Below are 26,762 nucleotides of genomic sequence, written 5' to 3'. Positions count from 1 at the left end.
AGGAGTTATTATCTACCTTGCTTTTGTTTTGATGAAAACATTATCAAAATTCAACAAATGTTTTTAATCAAATCAAATTGATTTTTTAATTTAAAACTTTGATAAAAAACAGAAACGCTGAGTGTTAAGTATGTTGATATCTATACACGAGTAATTATTATTATTTTTTATTTTTTTATAAATAACACATATTTATAAAAAATGTAAATACTATATCAGGGAGAAGTAGACAAAATAAAAATTAGCGAGTGAAAGGTGTAAGATTACAAAGGGATCCGTAAAGAGACAGAGAGTATAGTAATTAGAAATTGTTTGAAGAGAGAAAATACCAACACAACTTGAAAATGAAGGAGATTGGAATCGAGGTCCTACAGTGACCGGTGACGATACAAAAAAGAGAAATGAAAGACATTTTTAATTTATCATTTATAGACAGTTAAACAGGGAAAAATTAAATTTCGTAAGTGTTCCTGTCTCAAAATGATCTATTTTTTAGTATGAGACTATTATTTGTGGTGTACTTTAAACCACTTTTGAAATTAGCAGTGAAAAATACTTAATAGTTATCGTTTTTGTTACGGAATTTGTGACATGAATTTTTTTATATCAAAATGTTTATTTTTAAATATTCGGAAAAATAAACATTGTGATTTAAAAAAATTCATGTCACAAATTCCCTAACAAAAATGGCAGCTATTTATTATTATTCACTGTAATCTTTAAAGTGGGTTATAGTACACTCTAAAATGGGTGTTTATAACCCTTGCGACTGAGCGCCAATTACGTTATGATGCTAAGAAGATAGGCCAACTTATCTGTGGGCGCATAAAGTAAATAGACGACCAAGGTTTCCATTTATGGAAGGTCAGGTGGATTGAATCGTCCGATGGCCGTTACACGCATGGTATTTTTCTTGATGTGAGAAGTATGCAGATAGTTTGGTGGATTTTCCGCAATCGGTATATTACCAAGTTTTTTGTTTCTTGACATCGTGCTTTTCGAGATAAGTTGGTCAGATTTGTTTTAATGAATTTAGGCTTGTGTCCGGTGCTTGCTTGTGAATAATGCATATGCAGTACTTATGAATTCAGGCTTGTTTCCGGTCTGGGTGCTTACTTGAGAAGGATGATTCTCTCCTCTCTCAGTGAGCGCAAATTGATTTGCGAAGTGAAGGACGGAGCGGTTGAATGGTGAATAGCTAGAGGAGTTACACAAGGGTCGGTCCTTGGACCGACCCTTTGGAATATAGTGTACGAAGGAGTATTTCGAACTCCTCTACCGCCTGGCGACACTGTTGTAGGTTACGCAGACGACTTGGTCCTCGTGGTTGATCGAATACCCTAAGAGAGTCCACTGCCCAGATACAAGATTCATACACGGTAATTAAAACCTGGATGACTGGATTCGGGTTAACTATGGCTCCAGATAAGACGGAGGTTGTCGTTATTACAACAACCAAACGAAGGCCAACATTGAAAATGGTGCTTGAGGGCTAAAGGATAGTTTCAAAAACTGCGATAAAGTATCATGGAATATGGGTGGACGCCAGGATGCGTTTTGGCACTCATGTCTTGGAGGCCTGCTCGAAGGTCGAAAAGGTGATGCGGCTGGTTGCCAGATTATTGTCGAACAGTGGGGGACCCAGGCAGCAGAGGAGGCTGCTGTCGGAGTGATATATTCCGTGTTCCTTTACGGTGCCGAGATCTGGGGAGAGGTCACAAGATACGGCAAATACAGACGTGCCCTTGATTCACTCACAGAAGGAACTGTCTCCGTATTATAGCTCCATATTGTACGGTTTCATGCGAGGCAGCGGAAGAGTTGGCGGGAATATTACCTGTCGATCTGGAGATTATCCGCAGGAAGAAGATAAAGTAGCGAGGCGTGTCAATACCTGCGGAAAAAAGGAGAGTGGGTAGTTCCATTATGGAAGAAATGAGGAGTGAAAGACAGATGCGGTGCGACGCTAGTGAGAGGGGCCGATGGACACACCGCATAATTGGGAACCTGAGGGGTTGGTGGGAGAGGGCCCATGCCTCGCTAGATTATTACCTCACACAGTCTCTAGCGGGCCATGGCGGGTTTATCCGGGTGCTTGTTATCCGGTGTATGAAGACGAGGAAGAGACAGCATATCACGTCTTTTTTTGCTGTCCCCGATTTGAGGATGCGAGGAAGGAAATATTGGATACCATAAACAGAAGGAAAAGCGTGGAAAATTGGACGGCTGTTGGAAGGTTTGCTAGGAAGATCATGGAGAAACTGTATATTTGGGATGAGTCCCGCCGGGGTAGAAGAAAAAAGGGTCTTCGGAAAATGCGAAGGCGGACAGGTCCCCGGTTAAGCGCCTAGGGGTCCCCAGTACGTGTGGGGGTCGCCTGGGTGCGTTGAGGTCGTGGGCACTCCGCTCGCGCGTCTGATGGCGACCTGGGTGGTAAATATGTTTTAAGTGTTTGATGTGCCTTTGGTGTGTTTTTCGATGTGATTGAATGTGACTGATCCGATGTGATGTGAGGTGTTGCGTGTGTGGTGTGAGATATGTATTCTGGACTGATGATTGTTGTATAGTGTGTGTGGTGTGACTTAAGTAGTCTGATGTGATGAATGTATCTGTATGTGTGTGAAGCTGGATGTCTGATAGCCTGTGGTGTCTAATGATGTGTGAGGGCGTATTATCCCTCCCTTTCTGATGGAATGCACACCAGCAGTACCAGGAAGGAGGTAGCAGAAGTGGAGGCTTAGTCGGTAGTGCGCAGGAATACATACCACCTTATAACATCTTGCGGAACCTGTTAGCGACCCCGACTGCCTCGGCGTCTGTAAAATGGATTCCTCCACTTCTACAAAAAGAAAAAAAAGCCTTGTGTCCGGTGGTAGGGCCATTGATAATGTGTACCATATCTTATATGTTTGCCACAGGTACGAACGTACCAAAGTAGGTAGAGAGCTTGCGAGGATCAATTCTGGTTTTGAATCTGAAAGTTAATTGGAAAACCGAAAGGGAATGGAACATAATTTCCGGCTTCCTGATATTCTTGGCTCTGTTGAAGATGGCTGAGGGGGGCTGATGCTGATATAGTTGTATAAACGTTCCCTAGCCACCCGGGTGGCTAGGGAACCGCCTGGGTACTTACAAAACGCCTATCTTGGCGTTTTGACATCGAGCCCCGGTTAGCTGAGATATTCGCTGTTAGTAATGGATACGCTGAGAACTCTGTGATTGGGCTGCGGTGTGGAGGGTGTAGGCATTACCCCGCTCCCAAAAGTGGACCAAGGAAGAAAGAGATAGGGTATGTTTTCATTAGAGGCTTATTAAATTTGTGAACCTGTTTCTTGACATTTAAATAAATCAAGAGGACTTTGAGTAAATTGAATTGTAGGACAAAATTGTCATTGATCTGAGTGCACGCTCTAATTGAAGTTAGATATAAGAAACTTGAAAAGTTATTTCAGGTTCCAATAATTTAACACTGTACTCGTATGTGAATTAAACTATATTATATCCTATAACAGAATAATTTAGATAGTCTTATGGGTAATTTTTCTTTTAAAAAAAATTTATTATTTTCTTTTTTTACACTATTTTATTTTCAATAAAATTCATGAACACGACTGAATAACGAGATTACATCGGCTGCAGGGATAATACGCGATAAATGTTTACAATAATTTAGAATTTATTGGCATCTTCATACTTATCTTGCTCTGTTTCCACGATCGATGCCTGTTAAAACCAGAGTCGTAGTTACATTGTTATCGATACCAACATTCTCATTTTAGGAAATTTAAAAACATTCAATGAAGTTAACACGTGATGAAAAATCTTAGAAAATATGGTGTCAATTAAGTTTTCTTCTTCAGTTTTTAAACTCGAAGTGAACTCGGATGAACAAAATAATGATTTGGAAACGTTATACGGTTCCATGATGTTTGTAACCGGATACGAGCATTTAAAGTATAAATATTGGTGTTGATTTTTACATCAAAGCGGCCAAATTGTGTTGCATAACCGTATATATGGTAACGAGGGAGAGGATTTCTCGTAATCCTTGTTAGACTATCTAAATACAATTATAAGAGTATTACTACTATACTCATTTTCAATCTCTCAGAAAAGATAAGTGGATTCCTCTCATTTTTACAAATGTTTACTGGTATGTATTCATAGATTTATTTACGCATTTACGTAAAGGCAGGAAAAATTCTGAATATGTATTTTTTACGTTAATTGACTGAAGTAATATTTTATATTTTTTTCTTATTTTTTAGTTATAAATCTGTTGACTATGCTCTTCTCGCCCATTACTTTTAGTTGTAAGCTAATTTTTTAACCTATTTAAACAATAACATAAACTTCAATTTCTTATACTTGCCCGCACGTGTAACCTCGTACCTAACGTAAATTTATAATTTCAGCCATTTGATTTTGTTTATTACCTTTTTCTTTTTGTTTTACCTCCGGGACCGCAGTCAAGCAATTTATTCCGCAGAGGATGATATGAATGTTTTTGTAGTGTGTGTGAAGAATGCCATGCCTGACCGGGATTCGAACCCAGAACCTCCGGGTGAGAGGCCGAGACGCTACCACTCGCGCCATGGAGGCCAACAGATTTTGTTTATTTCTATTATTATTATTAACGTTTTAAACGGATTATACCTACGTATTATCCTTTAGACATTACTTAAATAAATACTTTCTAAATAGGAATTATACGATACTAAAAACTTCTTTATTACGTAATATCATTATTATTATTTTTTATTTTATGTTTACAATTACGTTTTTTGGAATGGAAAAAATGAGATAAAATAGACAAAATTGCATGTGGTCACTAAACAAAACTTAAAAAAATTATTTTTTATTTTATATTATACATTAGTCTATAATAATAGTAGTAATTATTTTTAGAAAAAATGAAAAGTAAATGAAGTAGACAATTTATTCCTTATATCTTTGTTTGTTTATTTATTCTTATATAACATAAAACATTAATGCTTTTATTAAACTTAATCTATGTAATGTGTTATATACGATTTTTTTTCTTAATATTTATGATTACCGTTATTAAAATGATTTTCTTTTTTTTTTGTAACAAAAAAAAAAAAAAAACAATTAGAATTAATCCAGTACGGATGTGAAGTATATATTTTTATTTCATGTTCGTAATACATTATGTTATAATATATAATATTGCTAGGAATGGATAGATATCCACAGAATACCTGATAAAAAGGAACCGTGGCAAAATGATAGTAGTTTAAGCCCTTGTTAATACTTATAAATAAAAAGTATACGAAATTAAAAAAAAAAAAAAACAACAAATCTGAGAAGATAGTAAATAAATAAAATAAGGCATTAATGAAAAATATTTGAGGGATTGTTTTTTGCCCATGTAAAACGGAGGTGAAGAAATTCAGGGTTTTTTAAATTAGTATTATTTAAAAATGTGTAACTGTGTTTCTATTATTTCAATAAAAAATAAAGTTTTAATTTTATCTTTAATAAATTGGCTGAAATATCTTTTAAATGAATGGATAATTAATTAAAAATTGGAAAGGGAAGCTTAATTAAATGAATTATTTTATTTTTGATAGATTTGGAGGTTATTATTTTTTTAACAGAAGTTATACATTCATTTACAAAGTGTTCCACGAAGAAACGCAGAAACTTTCAGGACACGTTCTACTGGTGAAAATGAAAAACGCTAATGTAAACGTAAGTCTGGAAACTATTTTGTTTTCTATTTACGGCTAGCGAAAGACTTCGCCTGGATTTCTGCTCTTCTAATAAAATTAAGCCCTACTATAATTTTTAGGACCCAAATTTAGGAGTAGAGTTGGTGGTTTCTTACGTAATTTGAGCTGAGAAATAGGATAAAGCAGGTTCCAGAACTGTAATTCCAGTAGGTTTTAAGATATCCGATGTAAAACACAAAATTCGGTTCGAAAAACAAGTTTTTTTAGGTTTCTAGTACAGTAGCTTTTAAATGACTAATAAATGTGGAAGATTTAGTAACAAAATTTGTCGAGTATTTAATTCTAAGGAAATTAATGCAAATACACCCCATAAAAATTAAATAAAAACTTTTAAAAATTGGATTTTTATTGAAGCAAAACAGACAATAAAAACAGACAGAAAATTGTATTATTTTTTCTGTACCTAATAAACATTATTCTTAATATAGCAAACGAAAATACATGAAATGATAAATGATAACAGGATAACAAACCTCAGTTACAATAATCGTTCGAAATTTCCTCCTTCACAATGTACGTATACAACATTCTGCCCGCGGTAAAATATTTCCGGTGGCTTTCTGTATCATATCAGGATCGTTTCCTATAAATTCAGTAGCACTTCGTATTTTAATGAGTAACTCTTGTTTAGTATTAACGTTTTGTTTGTATACTATTGTTTTCATATGGCCTCAAATGAAGTAATATACTGATGTTAAGTCAGATGATCGTGGTGGCCAATCGATTGGTCCACCGGGTCTAATCCAGTTTACGAAATTAGCATTCAGGTGATTTTTAGCTACTAAAGAAAAGTGTGGCGTTGCATCATCATACTGGAAAATCATTTGCAATCTAGTTTGTAAAGATACATCCTCCAAAAGAGCCGGCAAATTATTTTTTAAGAATGAATGTATGCATCTCCCGTAAGGTTTCATTGAAAACCCATGGTCCCAGAATTTTGTCATAAATAATGCCACACAAAACATTAATATGAAATTATGTTGGAAATTAGTTTCCACAATACTATGTGGATTTTCTTCGTTCCATATATGATTATTTTTATAATTGAAGACTCCATTCTTGTAAAAGTGGCTTCATCAGTAAATAAAACTGAATTTATCATATCAGCGTTGTCTAGAAGCCAATGACAGAAGTTTATCTGCTGCGGATAATCTGTTGGTCGCAAATTTTTGACCTTCCGCAGGCGGAAAGGATAAGAACTTTCTTTCCGAGAATACGCCACACTTTGTTTTTTGACAAACCGCTGCGACATGAAATTCGCCTTGCACTAGTGCCTGGGCTACTCTGAATATCCTGAATCACACTATATTCATCATTAACAAGATGATTTACTTGGTGTTCAACAGAAAATGACCACGTTGGAAATGACCCTTCCGTTCGTAAATGCTGATACACCGAAGAATCTTTTAAAAGAATGTTTATTAGATACAGAAGGACTAGTTGCTTTTTCACCAGGCAAAGAGATCTGAGACCTTCTTCGATGTCTTTGGTCCGGCGGCAGATTCAAACCGAACGAAGTGGAACTTGGAAAATTTTCTAAGTTTCACGAAAGATTTTCATAGGGAAACAGTTGTTTCCCTATATCTAGTTGCTAGGGCCCCGGCCCCAAAATCCTTAGGGTTCTAGGCCAGATCCCCAAGGTACCACCCCATCACCACCCATCATTTTCGCGGGCGAACTCCCCCTCAAAAAAACTCTTTTTTCACCACTATCACCTCCACTCACAAAATGTTTGCACTTTTGTCCAAGGTGTCTACGGACTCACTAAGAGATGTAGAACAACATTTTGAGAGTTTAAGATCTCTCTGACAACAAAATGGTAGAAGACATGGAATCCAACATATTGACATGGAGGCCACATCTACGAAGATCAGTACGGATGCACCGATGCCTGATCCAACACCTGACGGACATAGAGGAATATAAGGAGATGTTGACTATCTTACTGACAAATCGGTGCATCAACCGGCCTTACTGGCGGGCGACTTTAATGCCTGGTCGACGGACTGGGGTTCGATCAGGACAAACAAGAGGGGCGCTGCACTGATGGACACAATCGCAGCCCTGGACTTGGTGATGCTCAATCTTGGGAGAGAGTACACCTTTAGAAGAGACAACTCTGGCTCCATTGTTGATGTTACCTTTGCGTCTCCTGAGGTTGCAGCTGGGATCTCCGACTGGAGAGTGTGGGATGGCTACATGGCCAGTGATCACCAGGAAGTTCTGATGACGTTAGTAGGCAACGGACCAGATGGTGTCGGGCCACCCACGTTTTAATGGCTGGTGCACGAGAAACCTTGACCCAGCAGTATTTAGGGAGGGACTCAACCTACGAAAGGACTACGGAGACGCTACTACGGAGGATAAGGCTACCAGACTCTGGAAGAGGCCTGTGCCGTCCTACCACGTAAATACAAGAGAGAAGGACATCCACCTACGTACTGGTGGACGGAGGAAATTGCGCTCAAGCGAAACGAATGTCAAAGGCTCAGGAGGCGGGTAACCAGGGCGTACCTGCACTCTGTAAGATCCGTATACACAGAACAGTATAAGATGTGTATGAGGGAACTGGTTAAACTCATCACACAATCAGAAAGGAGATGCTGGAGCCAATTGATACAGGAGGTCGACTCTGACCCGTGGGGGAGGCCTTAAGCGATACTGGTTAGAAGTGTCATTAGACGTCTGCGCATGAGACGGTGAACATTGTGGATGGGCTTTTCCCTCATGAAAACGAAACACTGCTTGAGAACAATGATGGCGCTGAGGCTCCTCCACTCTTTACTAATGAGGAGCTGAAAGCGGCGATCGTATGAACACCATCTGACAAGGCTCCTGGCTCGAACCTGGTGATCGAGATAGCGGCACGGGTGGCACCAAAGGTTTTTCTCGAGACGTATAATACGTGTCTAAAGGAGGGGGTCTTCCCGAGTAGATGGAAGCGGCAGCGGCTAGAATTAGTACCGAAACTCGGGAAAGATCCTGCAGTTCCCTCCTCGTACTGTTCACTGGCTATGATAGATGCTCTGGAAAAGGTGCTTGAAAGAATGCTTCAGGCTCGAATTGCTGGAGTGCTGGAGGAGCATGGCGGGTTCTCTGCAATCCAATTTGGTTTTCGCAGGGGCACGTCCACACTTGACACGGTGGCTGGCGTCTGTCAAGCGGCCGGAAGAAGATTGAGAGAAGGAAAATATGTGCGCCCTTGTCACTCTGGATGTCAGAAATGCTTTCAATTCCATCCTTCGCTCGACAGTAATAAGATCGATGGAAGAACTGGGGGAAGCTGGATATTTGTGCCGGATGGTGAGATCCTATCTCACCAGCCGTAGGCTGATATGTCGGGTGCAAGATGGGATAGTTGAGAGGAGTTTGGATAGAGGGGTCCCGCAGGGGTCGGTCCTTGGACGGACTCTTTGGACTACCGCATATAATGGCGTATTCAGAAAAGACGGAGCTGGTTGCCATTTCCGCTACTAAAAGGAGGCCAACACTGAGAGTGACACTAGATGGCAAGGAGATAGTCTCCAGCCTCCAATTAAATACCTGGGTGTATGGGTAGACACTAGACTCCGGACACGAGGGGACTGATCGCACTACTTTTACCGAACACAGGGGTACCCCCGCAACAGAGGAGGAGGCTGCGATTGGAGTGGTGTATTCAACCCTCTTGTACGGTGTACAGCTGTTGTCGGGAGTTTTACGATATGCAAAATATAGAGGAAAAATGGAGTCCGTCCGAGGAGGTGTTGCCATCGGGTAATACTGGCTTATAGAACGGTTTTAAGAGAAGCGGCGGAGGTCCTAGCTGGACTCTCGCCCATAGACTTCATCATTATGCAGCGTTGTAGGCTAAAGAAACTGGGCTCGCTGCCTACAGACGAAAAGAAGCGTCAGACCCAGGAAATACAGGACTAGACGACACAAATGGGGCAGGAGCGATGGGATCGGGCCACAAATGGCAGATGGACACACCAGCTTATAGAAGACATAAAGGGGTGGTGTTGTAGAGGCCATAGATCGCTAGGATATGAACTAACACAGTTCCTGGTGAGTCATGGGAGCTTCCAATCGTGCCTACATTGATTTAGACTTGACCACACTGACACCTGCCCGGAATGCGAAGAGGAGACTCCTTTACACGTCTTGTTCGTATGCCCTAGATTTGCTGATATATGAAATGAGATGTTGGGCAAGCTAAACCGAACACGTATGTTTCGCCCTGACGAAACGCAATGGATACTTTTGCAGGACGAGTCAAATTGGAGAGCAGTGGAGGACTACACCAAAACTTTCATGCGAATGTTTATGAAGGTCTCTTCATGTTTATGAAGAGACCGAAACAGAGCACGGCACCGGAGAGCGCGTGTGAGGACAGGCTCTAGGCTGAGTGCTTAGGGGGCCTCCGTGCATGTGGGGATTGTCTGAGTGCAAAGAGGCTGAGGGCACTCCGTTCACTCAACTGATGGAGACCGTAGAAATAATATAAAAAAAAGTTAAGTACCTGTCCTGCCTGATGGAGAATGGGTGATATTTTGGATGAGACGGTAATGGGCTGATTTTCTCATGTATGTTTGCTATTTTCACTTTAATATATTTTGTATGTAGATATACATAAAATATAGAGTATGCAGATACTCTTTTCATATTTGCTACATTTTATTGTATTCTTGCTGTGCTTTGTTTTGTGACTTTGAGATGTCTCCTGTATAATTCTGATACCTCTATTGTATATATGATTGATCTGATTAACATGTTCCTTTGATGTATTATGTTGATGTGCTATGATGTTGATGTATTATGTTATTTTGATGTATTATATTATCTAATTTTCTTTGTTCCGGAACCTTGTTGGGATCTGTCTGGATTATCGTGGGATTTTGCACATATGATGACCTCTGAAAGGGGCTGATTTGATATGATATGTTTGATGTACTGTCTGAAATTATGTTTTTTGCTCATGTGATGTTTGATGTGAACTAGTCTGAGTTTTTTTTGTTAAATTTGTTGTATATATGTTGTTTTGATTTTGTTTGATCATGATTCGCACTGTCTGTCGTTGGATGCGTTTTCTTGGCGTAATATGTTGTTGCTGTGTATTGTTTGGACGGTGTTGTATTGCATTGTGGTGTCTGTGAGTATCATGGTGTGGTATCATGTGAGTGAGAGCGTATTTCCCCCTTCCTGAAGTAATGCACACCAGCTGTACCAGGAAGGGTGGGTAGCCAGGGGTGTAGGTTTAGTCGGTAGTGCGCAGGTACATATACGCATTTAACAACATCTTACGGAACAGCGTCCCCGACACTGCCATATGGCGTGTGTAAAGTGGATTCCCCACCTCTACAAAAAAAAAAGGTACAGAAAGACTAATACGATTTTCTGCCTATTTTTCGTCTGTTTTGCTTCAGTAAAAAAAAAAACAGATTTTTAAAAGTTTTTATTTACTTTTTATTGATTGTATTTACATTAAATTTCTCAGAATTAAATTCTTTACAAGTTTTGTTAGTCAATCTTTCGCATTTATTAGTCATTTAACAAAGCTGTTGTACTACAAACCTAAAAAAAAACCTTGTTTTTCGACACCAAATTTTGTGTTTTACGTTGGATATGTTAAGAACTACTGGATTTACAGTTCTGGAACCTGTTTTATCCTATTTCCCACTTCAAATTACATAAGAAACCACCAATTTTACTCCTTAATTTGGGTCCCAAAAATTAGAGTAGGGCTTCTTTTTATTAGAAGAGCAGAAATTCGGGTGAAATCTTTCGCTAGCCATAACTCGAAAACAAAGCGTTTCCCGACCCATGTTTAAATAAGCGTTTTTCATTATTTTCACCAGTAGAACATGTCCTGAAAGTTTCTCCGTTTATTTGTGGGACACTTTGGATATAAACAAATCTGTAAATTAGCATTTTATCTGCAAAGATTAAATCTGACCAATGCTGGTCGTATTTTACAATATTATTAGGTTAACAACAGACGAGGGACTGGACGTATACGGTACGAGACGTTGACCATACTTAGTAATTCGAAGTCGGTGGACGGAGATTTCGAGCTTCTGATTCAGCGCGTTCAGAATTCTGTAGTTCTATTGGTTAGCCACATAATTCGGCTCACCGTATTCTGAGAAATCTCGTAAGGCCTTCAGTTTAATAGAAACAGACGATAAATTAATAACACATTACAAACTCATTATTTTATTATATATTTTTTTATTTTTTATATGAACTTTACTTTTTACTTTATATATTTACTCGCAATTTTTGAATTTTCAGGTTCTTACAGTATTTATTTTATTTTGTTTATAATATTGTACAAATATTTACAAATTTAAAACTATTTTTAAAATAATTGTTGCTCATTTAATAAAATGGAACACGAAAAGTTTTAAAGGAAACATTTATTTAAATGACGCGATGGAATAATAAAATAATTTACAAATTTCTTTTTATCGGATAAAAGTTCCAGTTGTAAGCTATAACTACTTTCTGTGGCCTAAAAATCAGTAATTGAATGAATCATTTCCTATTTCTCTTTATATGTTCTTTCATCATTTCGTCCAGAGAAATATTTTCTTGTGGTTTCCATAGAATTTTCAGTATAATTTCTTGTGGTTCCATATAATTTATAGTATTTTACTCGAAAATACTTTAGCAATATTAAAAAAAAACTTAAGTAAACACACAAAGAATCATAAAAAATATATAAAAATCATAGGAAGAAACGACAGATTGACAAATCCCATATAAGAACTACAAAAAAATCTGTTTAAAAATTAATAAAATATGACTGACGTTAGAGACACTGGAGTTTCTGAAGTGAACGAGCCAGCTAACGGAATCTAATACGACCGCTAACAGTGTACCGTATACACGTGTCTTATTTGTTGTTACTTTTAGCCGTAAGAAAAAGCGTAGAGTGTAAAACAAATGATTAATCTTTTTCTGAGAAAACAGTACATTACGTACATTGTCTCTATAAAATAAAAATATTCTGAGTTATTAATTACTGTACTGTGTTATTAATTACTGCATTAGTAAAAAAAACTAACCTTTTTTTTCACGAGTTCAATAATTCATTTTTAAAGAAAAAATAGTAGTTGAAATAGGCCAATCCAGATGGTCTTTGGGTATAATAACCAGAATCAATTTGTACTGCAAAATAAGTAAAAAAAAATTTTCTTAATTATTTTATTACTAAGTAATTTTTTTAACGATTTTACAGGTAATCAAATTGTTAACTTTGTTTTAAGTAATTACATTATATTAAGACTTGTCTGAAAAATAATATATATTTTTATAAATTTTACCTGCGTGAAACAAACTAAACTAATGGAGGTACAATTTAGTCGTATTGAAAATTACTTGCCGCCACTAAAACACAATAGGTGATTTATACGCGCTATGAGTTAGCCGATACCTAGATCTAGTTCCGGAATGTAAGTGTACTGCACGCACTGCGCATACTTTTTACTCATTTACTACTTGACAAGCCAATTAGAGAATATCGCTCTAGAACAGGATGTAATTAAAAATAAATTAGTTTTTTTACAATAAAAATATTAATATACAACAAACTTAATACTTTATAAATTAATAAATACAAAGAACACCCACCAGGCGGTGATTTATCGGTGTTTTCTAGTCTCGTTGCTCTTCCTTGATACCAATTTTGTTGACTACAATTTTGAATACTTTTATGAAATTTATTGCATGTAAGTTCTTCTGTTTAATAACAAGGAACCTTATAAAAAAATTGATAAAAACGGAAACTACGTTTGATCGTAATTTTGTCAAAAAGAGTTAAACAAAACTAATTGATCGTGACGTAAAGGAAAATCAAATAAGAAATTAAATATTAAGTGGTCGTAATTAAAAAGATTGTAAGTAACCTAAGAAGAAATACAGTTTATTTTAGAAACTGGTATAATTATTTTTAACATAACAAACATCCCATGTCAGGTTTACTAGGGAACGTAAGGAATGAAGTAGTCTCCCGTTGACTTCTTCATTGAGCCAAATATACTTTTGAAAATCGGCGTACTAAATCGACCGAAATTCAGATGTTCAACCTCTAGCGACCTTCACTCTCTTAAATACAGAAATTGATTATATAATAAACATAATTAGTTTCAGAAGAAGGAAAAGTATTATTAGTATCGCTTGTAACTTAGGTGCTTTTATATCAGTCACGAACATAATAAAAATTGGGGTAAAAAGTGCAAAGCAACAAATTAATGTACCCGTTCTGTAGAGAAACAATGTATTTATTTATAATGTCTTTGGTCAATAATGAAAATTAAAAATTCCTGATAACTGTGTACAACATAAAAAGTTAAATCGTGTAAATTAAGAAGTACTTTTTCTTAATTAACTTTATTATTTAAGTTATTTTTTAAGTTTTCGTTATGTTGTTACAAAGCAAAAGAAAACCTTTAATGTTATAAAAATAAAATTAGTTATATTGAAATGAAGTGTATTATACATATACGAATATACTGATTGCCATGTGGTCGCTCAGGATATTGAAAGATTGACAATTTAAAATGCTTATATAATTACAATTTATTAGTTAAAGAACATAAATAAAAAAGACAAATCAATAATAGTAATAATAATAAGCGACAATAATAAACAACTCACAATAATAATTGGAATAATATCGGAACGGTAGCATCTTCGTCTTTCATTTGAATGTTCCGTGATTGATTCAGACTTTTTCACTAGCCATAAATACTTCTCTCATTCTTTCTCAAATAAATAAATTTATATCAAAAAGGATGTACGATCGTGAAATGTCTTACCCCTCACCGGAACCACAAAGCTATACTCAGTGGCGATTACCTCTTAAAATCAGTTAAAAAGCCGAAAATCCAAAAAATTTGGATTTTGGAGTTATTCTTAATTGCAGTAATAAGCCCTCATTGAAAGCTTTTCAATGAAATATCATAAGTGGTTCATTGGTTAAAGCGTTATAGCCAAATAAAATTTTAATTAATGAAATATCTAGACCTTACAAGGGGAAGGCACATCGGTTCGAATCCGACTTCAATTCTGTTTTTTTTTTTAACTTAAATATATTGATTTATTAGTAATTATTAACTTCATATTGTAAAAACATTTTTACTATAAATAATAATTCAATAATTAAAAAAAACTGAAAAAATTTAATAAAAAAAATATATGTAATTTAATATGCGTACAAGGAAGTCATGTGGTGTTCACATCAAATTTTTAAAATAAAGAAAAATGTTTGAAATAATTTAGGAAAAAAGTAATTTTGTATTTTAATAAGGAGGTCTTAAGATAAGTTACTACTAAAAACTAAATTTATGTATCTTTTTAATAAATTGTTAACAGGATATATTACTAACAATAATTTGAAGTTTGGACTGTTATAGCTCCAAGCAGTACTTATTTACAAATTTTTTATAGATTTAGAATTTTTTCTTAATTTTTTTCACTGTCGTTGTTAGATATTGTAATCTTCAATTTAATTCGATCGTTTAGATTTATTGATAAATAATAAAATAAAATTTTAAGTAGAAAAAAAAGAGAAGTTTTCATAATGCAGTATGTTAAAATTGTTTTAAATTACACGACAAAACGTGAAGGAAAATATTCAGATAGATTTAATAAGCTCGATCAATTGTGTTTGAAGGATATTTTATTTATGTTTTCAATAAAAGTAAGATAATGGATTCTAAGCAACGGGGAATTGAATCCATTACTATGCTTTATTTTTATTTATCTATTCTTTCACACTTACGTAATGAAATTTATGTTGTTAAAAAATTAAATAATGTGTTCATTATTTCTACAAAACATTTAAGTAAAAAATTATTATGAATAAATAATTCCATCATTTTTAGTATAGATTGAAATACAATTTCATGAACTAGAACGTTGTATTTGTCTCGTTATCGTTAATTGTGAACTGTTCACACAACTTGTTGAAAAAAATATATAAGCCTATATAAAATACACATCATAGTAAGTACAAAATTTTCCTGTTGCTTCTTGCTTTTGTGTTGTTTTTTTTTTTTGTATTTTGCCATCGCTATTAACTAACAATGTCGATTTAAAAAAAAAATAATAATAATTTTTCCCGAATAGTACTACTCCAAGAAGTCAATGTGTTTGGAAATTTCTTTATTTTTCCCATTTTACCATCATAGCATAATGACAAATTGATGGTAATTTCCGAATTCATGACGATTTTTATACGTCTGAGAATTATAAAGAAAAGTAATATAGAAAGCATTATGAGTTCTGATTACTATTTACGGGACATATTACCTCGTTAAAATTAAATCGTTAGTAAATCATGGAAGTATATTCTAATTAACTATTTAAAATTTGTATTTCAGTTGCATTATTGTGTTATTTGTATTGTACTTGAATAAAAATCTTATTGTACATCACCTAGATGATTTCATGGTGTTAATGAAAACATCAGCTAGTTTCGGGTTCGATTCCCGGCATGTTTTCATATGTTATATCATCCATTTCATCTTTGTTAAAATAGTTAGGCAGCGTATCTGAGATCTTATTAAAAAAAAAAAGAAAAGAATTTATGTATGGCAAATAAATTTATTGTAACAATAAAAGATGTAAGTAGGAAAAAAAAAACGTTACTTGACCAGAGGATATATTCATGTCTTCATTTTCGATAAAAAAAATTTAACTGTAAAACAATAAAATGACTGTAGCCGTTTCTTTTATACATACTGACACCCGATAAAGGATGAATTTTTTCTACATATTTACACTGTCACTGATGTACTTACGTACAAACTGTGTTTGAATCTGAGTGATACTTAAAAAAATCTAAACAAATAAGAGTGTTATTAGTAATAATATACTTTATAAGTAATAATATTATTTATAATTATACCAAGGATGGTAACATAAATGTACTTACAGTTTTAACCCGCTCTGCTGTTAGACCATACTAAACTAATACCAGTTCCTTATTTAATTAGTACGTAATATGCTATTCATAGAATTCCATTAATATATGCGCATTAAAATATAATAAACAAGACGTAGTTTGATTATTACTGTAATGGGCAGCTGTGTTTTCTAAGAACAATTTGTTTATACTCGTATTTGATTTGGCAAACAGATCTTTTTAACTAAACAAAATGAACAGCAACGGTTTTAGTTTAGTTGCGTTGTCACAGTTTGTTTTTTGTACATGATCTCTTTCAATGCTTTTCATTTATTTTTAATTTACATTAGTAAAATTATTAACTATACGATCACATTATTAATATTCAGAAGCACCATGTATTAAATGCAATTATATAAAAGTTATTTTTTTAAATGAAGAACTTCGTTATTATATTATTTTTTAAATAGTTTGATAAGTCTAACGTGTACTTTTATTATTGTGATTAATAATCTGCTAAAGTATTCTGAAAATAAAGATTTTATTTATTGCAATAATTTATTTTGACTGTGATGCTAAAACTTATTAAGACAATCATTATACAAATGCAATAAAAATCTAGAATAACATAAACAGAACCGGCGTTGTTCCTTAGTAGGGTTAAACTGCTCATTTTGTGGAGTAATATTTACTGCCTGGATTATAAATAATTTTTTTTCTACGGATTTTCAGTTTAATATTGAACGTGCTTTGACTTTGTTTCTACTTAAATAAAAATAGTGCAATTTGAGAAAGAATTTTATATTATACGTTTATTATCACTTTGGACTCGGTTATTAAGGAGGTACACAATGGATTACTACAGTAAACGACATATAATTTTGCAGGTGATTTTATCGTTTTGCTGTATCGTCAAAAAATATTGTTGAAATTACTCATAATTAAACCATCAATTGTTTCTGCGTTTAGAAAGTCGCTGTGCAATATGCTTTAGAATTATGTGTTACATTCTGTTCTTTCGGCGTTAGGTTGGTTGCCCTGCGGATTCGTTGGGCGTTGCTCAGTTATAATAAACCAAACCCACCGGGTTGGTCTAGTGGTTAACGCGTCTTCCCAAATCAGCTGATTTGGAAGTCGAGAGTTACAGCGTTCAAGTCCTAGTAAAGCCAGTTATTTTTACACGGATTTGAATACTAGATCGTGGATACCGGTGTTCTTTGGTGGTTGGGTTTCAATTAACCACACATCTCAGGAATGGTCGGACTGAGAATGTACAAGACTACACTTCATTTACACTCATACATATCATCCTCATTCATCCTCTGAAGAATTATCTAAACGGTAGTTACCGGAGGCTAAACAGGAAAAAGAAAAGTTATAATAAACCAAGTCGTCTGTTGTCGAGTTGAGATTGAATGTGCTTAGTTTCGTTTATTAGAATCAATAATTACAAGAACCGTAACGGTTCTTTCGCTAGAGGAACGCATTTTTCTCGTCGAACGTGTCTTTCGTGACTGTGACAAGTATTACTGATTTAGTGTAGCGTAAGTTTTTTTGAAAAGTTTCTAAATACTGCAATTTCTTACTGAAATATAGTTCTAACTTTAATGGAACAATTACGGGCAACAGGCTCTATTGAAAAAACAGCCTGGTCTTCCCCTTCGCTGATCGAAGTGGAAGACCACCTAAACTAAAAAAATAGAAGCCGCTTGATATTCCGGATGTTATGGCCAAAAGCCCATCAAAGTCAACGCACAATTTAGCACGCAGCAAGATATCGGACTTGCTACCGCATATAAAGCTGCAAGAAAGACCTGAAACCTTTTCCCTTTTTCCCTACAAAGTAATGCGTGTTCAAGAACTCAAACCTACAGATCGTGCCAAAAGACTAAATTATTGGCAATGGTTTAAACGTTTTATCGACCAATATTCCGTAGGTATCCTCGACATTACGTCTTTTTACAGATGAAGCGTGGTTTCATCTGGAAGGGTATATTAATTCACAAAATACACGACTGTGGTCGACAACTAACCCCCATAAATTACACGAATTATTTTTACACAAAGCGAAAATTAAATTCTGAGTTTGTGTGAGTAGAACGCTCATTGTGGGGCCAATCTTTTTTGAAAACACACTTAATAGTGATTGTCATTGTGCTATTTTAATAAACTTCATTAGTCAGTTAACAGAAGTGGGAATCAATCACGGTTGGTTACAACAAGATGGCGCCACAACGCACACATTTAACAGATCAATGACTGTTTACGAAATGTCTTTGGTGAAAGAATCATTTCGAGGGTTTTCCCCCCAGATTACTTTCTGTGAAGGGCAGCGAAACAATCAGTGTATCGCAACTGACCACGCGCGATTAACGAACTAAAAACCTCAATACCGGCATTCGTTCGAGACATTTCAGTATATCGGCTGATTAAAGTGTTTGAAAACAAATTGAAACGTGTGCAGTATTTTATCGTTGTTGGAGGAGGTGATTTTGAACACCTTTTATAAACTGATCCAGTTATTGTAATAACCGTTTTTATAAAATAATGACATAAAAATACAAACTAATAATTAAGAAAACTTCGATATTACATTTCCATAATTCTAGTTCACACCAACTTTCCGAACGCAGTGTATATAAATAATACTTGGCGTGTTGTTTTCCGTTAAAACAAGACAACGTTTTATTGGCGTAAATATACAGGGAGGGTGGAAACACGAATTTTTTTACACACAGTATTAGATCTATATTATAAGTATTGACGGTATGAACAGAGATGTAAATATCTTGTGATTGTCTTGCGCTTACGTGTTTGTATCTTCATTCTAATTAACACTATTTAGAAAAATAATGACAGTCTATTGCATTAATAAATTTTGTATTTTGTAATTAAATAATACTTTTTATAGTATTTGTGTATATAATATAGTATATATTTTATGTATTTTTGATATATATTTTATAAAATGTATGATTTTAAGGCAAGTACATTGTACTGGGTATAAGGAATAATTATTCACCATATAAACTCGAAGGCTTGTGCGTGGAAGTATGATAAAATATTTAAAAATTTTAAGTAAAATTTAAATTACCTTTTTGTGGATGATTTTATTTGTAGCATGTGAAAATTGCCAAGCGTGATCGGGATCTGAACCCAGAACCTTCTGGGTGAAAGACGAAGCCCTACCGCAAAACGTAGACCGCTACAAATTGTGTATGGAATATATAACAGATGTTTAAAAAAAAATTTTTAAAGTGATATGGGCATTTATAAAAAAAACGGATAATGTTTAAGTAAAAAGCCACAAAAGAATAATTTATCAGGTTGCAGTAATAAAAATAATACACAATGTGTGTCAGAGCTGTGTAAGCCATTGTCTGTTTTAGCAAGTAGCCGGTACGGCAGCTAATCCACGTGCGGAACTATTAGATTTGTTTGAGAGATTGTGTAACAGAGAGAGAGTGAGTGAGTGAGTGAGTGAGTGAGTGAGTGAGTGAGTGAGTGTGAGGGGGGAGTGTGTGTATGAGTGAGAAAGTGGTACTGGAATTCCCACATCACGACAGTAAACGGTTTGTTGTGTCCTTAGTACCCCCAACTCGCTGTCTAGACAGCGTTCTTTGTTTTAACACTACGCTATGATAATGCTGACCAGCAAGAATATTTTATTCTTTCATATATTCACGTTCAAATATTTACACAGTATGTCTAAAAAATTCCCGAACTAAATTAAATAAAAATACAGATATAAAGATAAATGAATTCATTTACACCAGCCCTCTACATAGAACCCTTCTCTAGTTATACACTCGTTGCATCGTCGGTAGAGCCCGTCAAACGCTCTGGAGAAATCACTTTGTGGGATCGCCTTCAACTGCTTGGTGCAAGCCCGTTGGATGGCCGGAATGTCGTCGAAAAAGCGGCCTTTCATCTTCAACTTGTGTTTCGGGAACAGAAAATAGTCTGCTGGAGCCAAGTCGGGTGAATAGGGCGGGAAGGATAAGACGGTGATTTAATTATAACGTGTTAAAACTGTTGCCATGTGTGTCGGGGCATTATCGTGCAAGAGTCCAGCTGCTTGGATCCCGGTACTCGGGCCGGTTTTTGTTATTCGGTCAAGAAGTGTGGATCAAAACGAAAGCACCCTTTCGGCGGTTCATATTTTCTGTTAGAATTGTACGTAACCCGTATTTACCGATGTTTAGCTTTTCTGTTATGGGCCGAAGGGTAAGATGAGGTTGTTCGAGCAGGAGCGCGCGCACTTTCACAACGTTTTCGTCGTGAACAGCTGTTGATAGCCTGCCGCTTCGTTAGTCGTCATCCAACGACTCTCTACCGTCTTTAAACCGCTTCCACCACGTACGTGTATGTTGTAGTACGAGATGCGGCTTCATCACCGAATGCTTGCTGTATCACAGAATAAGTTTCAACAGAAGATTTTTGAAGTTGAACACAAAATTTTATTGCGCTTCTCTGTTCCATGTCGCGAGCTCGCACAAGGTCACATGAACATTAAGTATGCGAGCGAATATTACACAAGACAGGAGTGACAAAAGTGAAGAAATTTTGTATAAACTCGTCAGACATCGTACTACATAGTTCCTTGGTTGTCCGACAGATGGTGGCGTGTTGGGGGGGGGGGTGGCCGCGCCGCCGGGGTATGTTAACCGTGTGACTGGGGGCGTGGCAATGGGGGCGTGGTTATTTCCTGCAATAATATTAAACTAAAATAAATACCTAATAAATTAATTTAACAATATTATTAATACAAACAAATGGAAAAAATAATAAGGAAAATATAATGGAGCTAATAAAATTGAAATTCTAATAGTCTGAACACACAGTATTTACATTGAAAACTCCAATTCCATCAATACTAAAATAGACACTGTAATACTATGAAGAACAGACATTTTATATGGAGCAAAATGTTTAAATATAAATGTTAAAGGTGAAATGGAAAAAAAAAATCTTAAATAAAATGAAATTAAATACTTGGCCCATTTATTAAAATAATTTTACAATTCCAAAAAAATAAATTTATAAAAATAGGCTAATTTCAATCAGGCAGCCAGTAAAAGAAGACTGAGTTTCTTTGATCATAACTTTAGGACGAGTAATAAAATAATATTGAAAAAATTAACAGATTTCTGCAGGAAGAAAAAAAGAAAAAGTATATATATTGGAGAGATTAAAAAGTACTTCCAAGAGGTCGTAGTTGCAGAAAAAGATATTTTAAGCAGAAAGATAATTTATAGTGATGAGTTTCAAGAAATAGAAAAGACAAGACGGTCGTGGAAAGAATTAGGACCAAAAAAAGGAGAAAGAAAGTGAATCAAATTATAACTCAAAACACGAAAAAAACGTTAGAATAAATTGTTTTTTAAAGTTTAGGATCATAGATGGCCTAAACAAAAAAGACTGGGAATTCAAATCTTTATATTCTATTTCGTGATGAACTTGCATTGTTACAAATAACCGGACGAACTTTCTTGATATAAACATCGGCAAGAAATTACTTAAAACATTTAACCTGATAATATGCTGTATACATTTTGAAGAGCAGTTCCGAAACAATGATACGATATATAAAGATTTTACATTTATAACTTTTTTTTAGCCTCTGAAACCGTCGTTAGGTATTTTCTTCAGAGAGTGAGATGAAAGGACAATTTTGTAGCGTGCTAAAATGCCATGTCTGACCGGGATTCGAACCCGGATCCTCCAGATGATAGGCCGATTCGCTACCACTCGCGTCACGGAGGCCGGCTGGGGATATTTCAACATTACAAGTAATGTCTGTTGGTTGCCTTACATTTAGCAACTTTGGCCTTATTATAATATATTGTTCAATTATTGTGGTTAGTTAAAAAATTGCTGCAGCAGAGCTTATTTAAAAATATTTGGGTTTTATTAAAAAGTATATTTTGAAACGACTTTATTATTAAAATTTTAAAACATTAAGAAATTCAAATATAGTAATATTAAGAAATAGAAAAACCCTGTTGTAATTAGATTGTTATATTAATATTATTTTTATTAATTTAAGAAGCACCGGTAACTTAAAACCGAGCCGCTATAGACTAAATAAATAGAGTTCCAACGTGTAACATTTTGTGGATGAAATGAAAAAGATGAAAAGAAAACATAGATTAAATGACATTCTATATTTACATTACAAATGTTTACATATTTACCAAATTATTACGAAAAATGTCGGAGATGAGCGCCCTGAGCAGCGATCCACTTTTGTCCTCGAACGATCATGTTGAGAGTCCTGAGTAAAACGTTTTACTCAATGCCGTCGACTCTTTTTAAATGTTAGCTTTCAGTTCATGGATAGTCTGAGGATTTGATTTATAGACTCTATTTTTTAAATATCGCCTAAGGAAAAATTAACAACTAGACAAATACGAGGAACGAGGTTGATACCGTCCTCTACTGACTGTTCGTTCTTCTGTAAAAGAACAAAGCATAAACGCGTGCTAATTAATCGTCTTATGTGTGACACTTTGCCCCGTCTTGTTGGAAGAAACCGTACTCTATTTCACGATCTGTTACCTGACCGTGGAATTCTTCGAATATTAACACTGTATATTTCTGTATTAACAGTTTGGTCAACAAATATTAGCTCCACTACACGAAACATAAACGGCACACCATACACCGACGTTTTCATCGTGAAATGGACGCTCAAATATCTGGAAAGGATTTTCAGTCATCCAACACTTGGCGTTGTAACAATTAACATGTCCAAATAAATGAAACCGTGCCTTGTTCGACGTGAAATATAGGATCGGGTCATCTGTCCATCGAGAATGTTTTTGAAAAACCAGCCGCAGTAATTAAGACGTTTCGTTTTGTGTGTTCTGTTAACTTGTTACACGATACGATTTCAAATTTAATCGTACGGCAAGATGTATATTTTACACAGATTTTTTTATGATAACTTATGTATAAATTTTTTTGGACCAACAGAAATTCTTTGAATGTCGGCTGCAGCTTCTGGAGTCCTAAAGGAAGGTACTATTTAGTTTTTAGGAAGGAAGGGTATCTAATTTTGCGTTTGATGTAATTTTTTAACCAAAACATCTATGCTACTCTTTCCTGGGATACTAGCACACGAAAATGTTTCTGTGAATATTTGACGTGTTTTTTAAAAAGGATCCAGAATGCAGATACGCTTCTACTATTGAAACTTTTTTCTCGAACGAATAAGCCGCCATATCTGCACTGACCATGAACAGTTTACAACTGAAAAAGAAAGTAATAACACACACAACCAATATGTCGGTTCCGTTTAAATTTGCTTTAGTAGATACAGATGGTATCGAGTGGGTACTGCTTGATTCGGGTTCAAATGTAGCGAAATGTATGGTTTAATCGACTTTTAAAAAATAAGTAGGTTCTCAATTTTTTATTTAACAAATATTCAAATTTTACTCATGACCGAACCCACCGATTTCGATGACTTTTTATTTATTTATTTATTTTTTTTTTTAGAGAAAGCTGCGATACCTGTAAAATCTTTTTGAATATTCATCTAAACATTTTACTATAAACCTTTAGAGTCATTTCTTGAATAGTTAAAAAAAAAAATTCAATCCGTTCTAAGATATAGATTTTTATCGAGGGGAAAAAATGGCCACCAGATGGAAAATAAAGCGAGATAAGGAATCTATCTTCGTAAAGTTTTTTATTTATTTTGATGCCATGAATTGGTCGATTAATTCTGGCCAATACCTTCCTCGACACCATATATAGCTATTTACGGGAAGGGTGGAATATCGGTCAGAAAGAAAATGAAGCGAGATAGGACATTTGTTCACATGAACTTTGTTGTTTACTTCGATGTGCTGAATCAGCCCCTTAAGTTTGGCCAACAGCTCCCGGGACAATCCTGTCGGAGAAAAAATAAAAGAATTACGGGTACTTTGATGCAGATTTTTCGGACGGGTCGAAGATCAGGTCAAAACTGGGATGTGTATATAACCAAATATTTGTATCAAATTTCAATTTTTTTTAGTTAACGGTCTTTTGAGGTATGAGGAGAAAACTATTTAGAAACAATGTTGATTATTCTCCCACCCGCAATTCAGATTGACTTAAATTTTTTGATTTTTAACTAACTTAATAAGTACTTTCTTTTTACTAAAGCTCAATTTTCTACGATCACTTTAAACAAGAAGTAAAAATCCAAATTGGCGAAAACTACCCCACTTCCTTTTTTAATGTGGTTCAAAATTTAATTCCACCAATGCCTCATAATAGAAATGTTTTAAGTCATTTTCGAAGAATTTATGTCAAGTTAATCTGGAAATAATAATAAAAATTAAGACCAACACATATACGGATGAACATACATACATCTTCCGTAAATTCTACGGTTTGTTATACGTTTTTCTTGGAATTAAGAAATCATGAAACGTTGAAATTCACAAAAAACCTGACATCGAAATTTTGGACCGATCTATATACTTTTCCTTTATAACTGATATGTAACAGCAGTACAGCTACAATTGGAAAAGTAAAAACACAATTTTTTAATAATAAAATTTTCCTCATGGTAGAGAATTTTGAGCTCGGATAGTAAAATGGACACGGAATAATGAGATCTTTGAACGATTGAAGACTGCTTTTTATTGTTAATGTTTGAAATTAATTTTTTTTTCAAATATGTTTTTCTGGATAAATAAATCTTAATGTGCTGCTCGTATATATAAATACTGGAGAAAGTACAAATAAATTTTAATATAAGTAGCTTTATTACTAAATTTACTTCAGTTTTATTAGAAAATTATGGTAAAGATCCTTGATATTTTTCATGTTACTGGTTGTTAACATTTAATATTTTATGATATCGTAAGATGGAATTAAATTTCTTCATTACCATACCGTAGATTAGTAATTTTATTGATAAATAAGGAAATAATTATATCTCGTAATTTCTTTTTTTTATTCTCTTTTACTTTTTAAAAATTTTATTATTGTATTTTAAAAAAAACACAAAGTTCACATTATTACGGATATAAATCCGTAATACTTTATAATGTTTCTTAATAATTTAAACAAAAAATGTTTGCTCTCTGACAGATCCCTTACCGTGCCGAAAATTTTGAATAAATCTAGGTTAGTCAACTCATTAAAAAGGAAATTTATAATTGTGTTCAGTATGATGTAGGATTAGGACATTTTTATGATTTATTTTTAAAATTTCCTAAGTTATTAAAGAATATTTCATAAAAGAAGTATCTGGTGATATTATTTCTACCAATGAACGTAAAACAATGAACAGCGGTAGAACAAAAGAATACGGGTTGGTGAAATATTAAATTTATCCAAAATAGGTGGTGAAATATCTTGTATCAAACAAAAAAATTAATTTACGTAAACAAGATATAAAATAACACGAAAACGTACTATATTTTGTAATAACATATATATATATATATATATATATATATATATATATATATATATTATTACTCTACTTCTCTATCTCTAGCGATTCTTTTACTTGTGAAATAGATAGAAAGATAACACAGCGTTGACGTCAAGGCTATCTAATATTGTAATACAGTATTAACATGGGTAAAAATATACTAGGAAACTTTGTTACTTGTTTAAAAAAGTATTTCCCGTAATAAATATTCAAAGAATAGAATAAAATTCAGGCAATAAGTGTATGCAATTTTCATTCCATGCCATATTTTTTTGGCAAATTATTTAATTTCAAGGCAAAATCATAATATATTTTGTTCACATATATCTGTAAATAAATTACAATTTTTAATATATATATATATGTGTGTGTGTGTGTGTGTGTGTGTGTGTGTGTGTACCAATAATCTCTAAAAATACATAATTAAAAACCACAGAACCGAACTGAATTGCAGATATTACGGTCTGTATATGATTTTTGCAAGTTGAATTTATAAAAAATCAAAGAATTTATTTCAGTATAGGGTGAGCAACTTAAAACCGAGATGAGCTTGCTTGAACTGCGTTGATGTCACCTTTAACGCTGTTACTATTAGCGCCACTGTTAATTGTGTATGTTACTACTCTCGTCTATTGTTGTCATTTGTAAACTGTTCATGCTTTAGTGCAGTAAA

General features: G+C 34.4%; 1 protein-coding gene and 1 long non-coding RNA gene across 8 annotated transcripts in view; one reads left to right on the top strand and one right to left on the bottom strand.

Annotated features, from left to right (window-relative positions):
* LOC142323966 (SEC14-like protein 2) overlaps positions 1 to 26,762 on the bottom strand; it is a 195,432-nt gene that overhangs the window by 86,764 nt on the left and 81,906 nt on the right. For 2 of the 7 annotated variants that reach the window (XM_075364404.1, XM_075364406.1), the window contains exon 1: positions 16,392 to 16,427. The exons of 2 other annotated variants lie outside the window; for them this stretch is intronic. In XM_075364404.1, coding sequence (XP_075220519.1) covers positions 16,392 to 16,412 — 21 coding nt within the window. In that variant the 5' untranslated portion in view covers positions 16,413 to 16,427. Of the gene's footprint in view, positions 1 to 16,391; positions 16,428 to 16,677; positions 16,802 to 26,762 lie in introns of those variants that run through there. 3 more of the 7 variants (XM_075364412.1, XM_075364410.1, XM_075364408.1) reach the window with 3 other exon arrangements.
* Positions 1 to 26,762, top strand: part of LOC142323969 (uncharacterized) — an 87,446-nt gene that overhangs the window by 53,349 nt on the left and 7,335 nt on the right. The gene's annotated exons all lie outside the window — the stretch shown is intronic.

Source organism: Lycorma delicatula, chromosome 4, assembly GCF_047948215.1.
Source record: "Lycorma delicatula isolate Av1 chromosome 4, ASM4794821v1, whole genome shotgun sequence".
NCBI lineage: Eukaryota > Metazoa > Arthropoda > Insecta > Hemiptera > Fulgoridae > Lycorma > Lycorma delicatula.
Note: the sequence above shows the minus strand (reverse complement) of the source record. Positions and strands in the feature narration are given on the sequence as shown.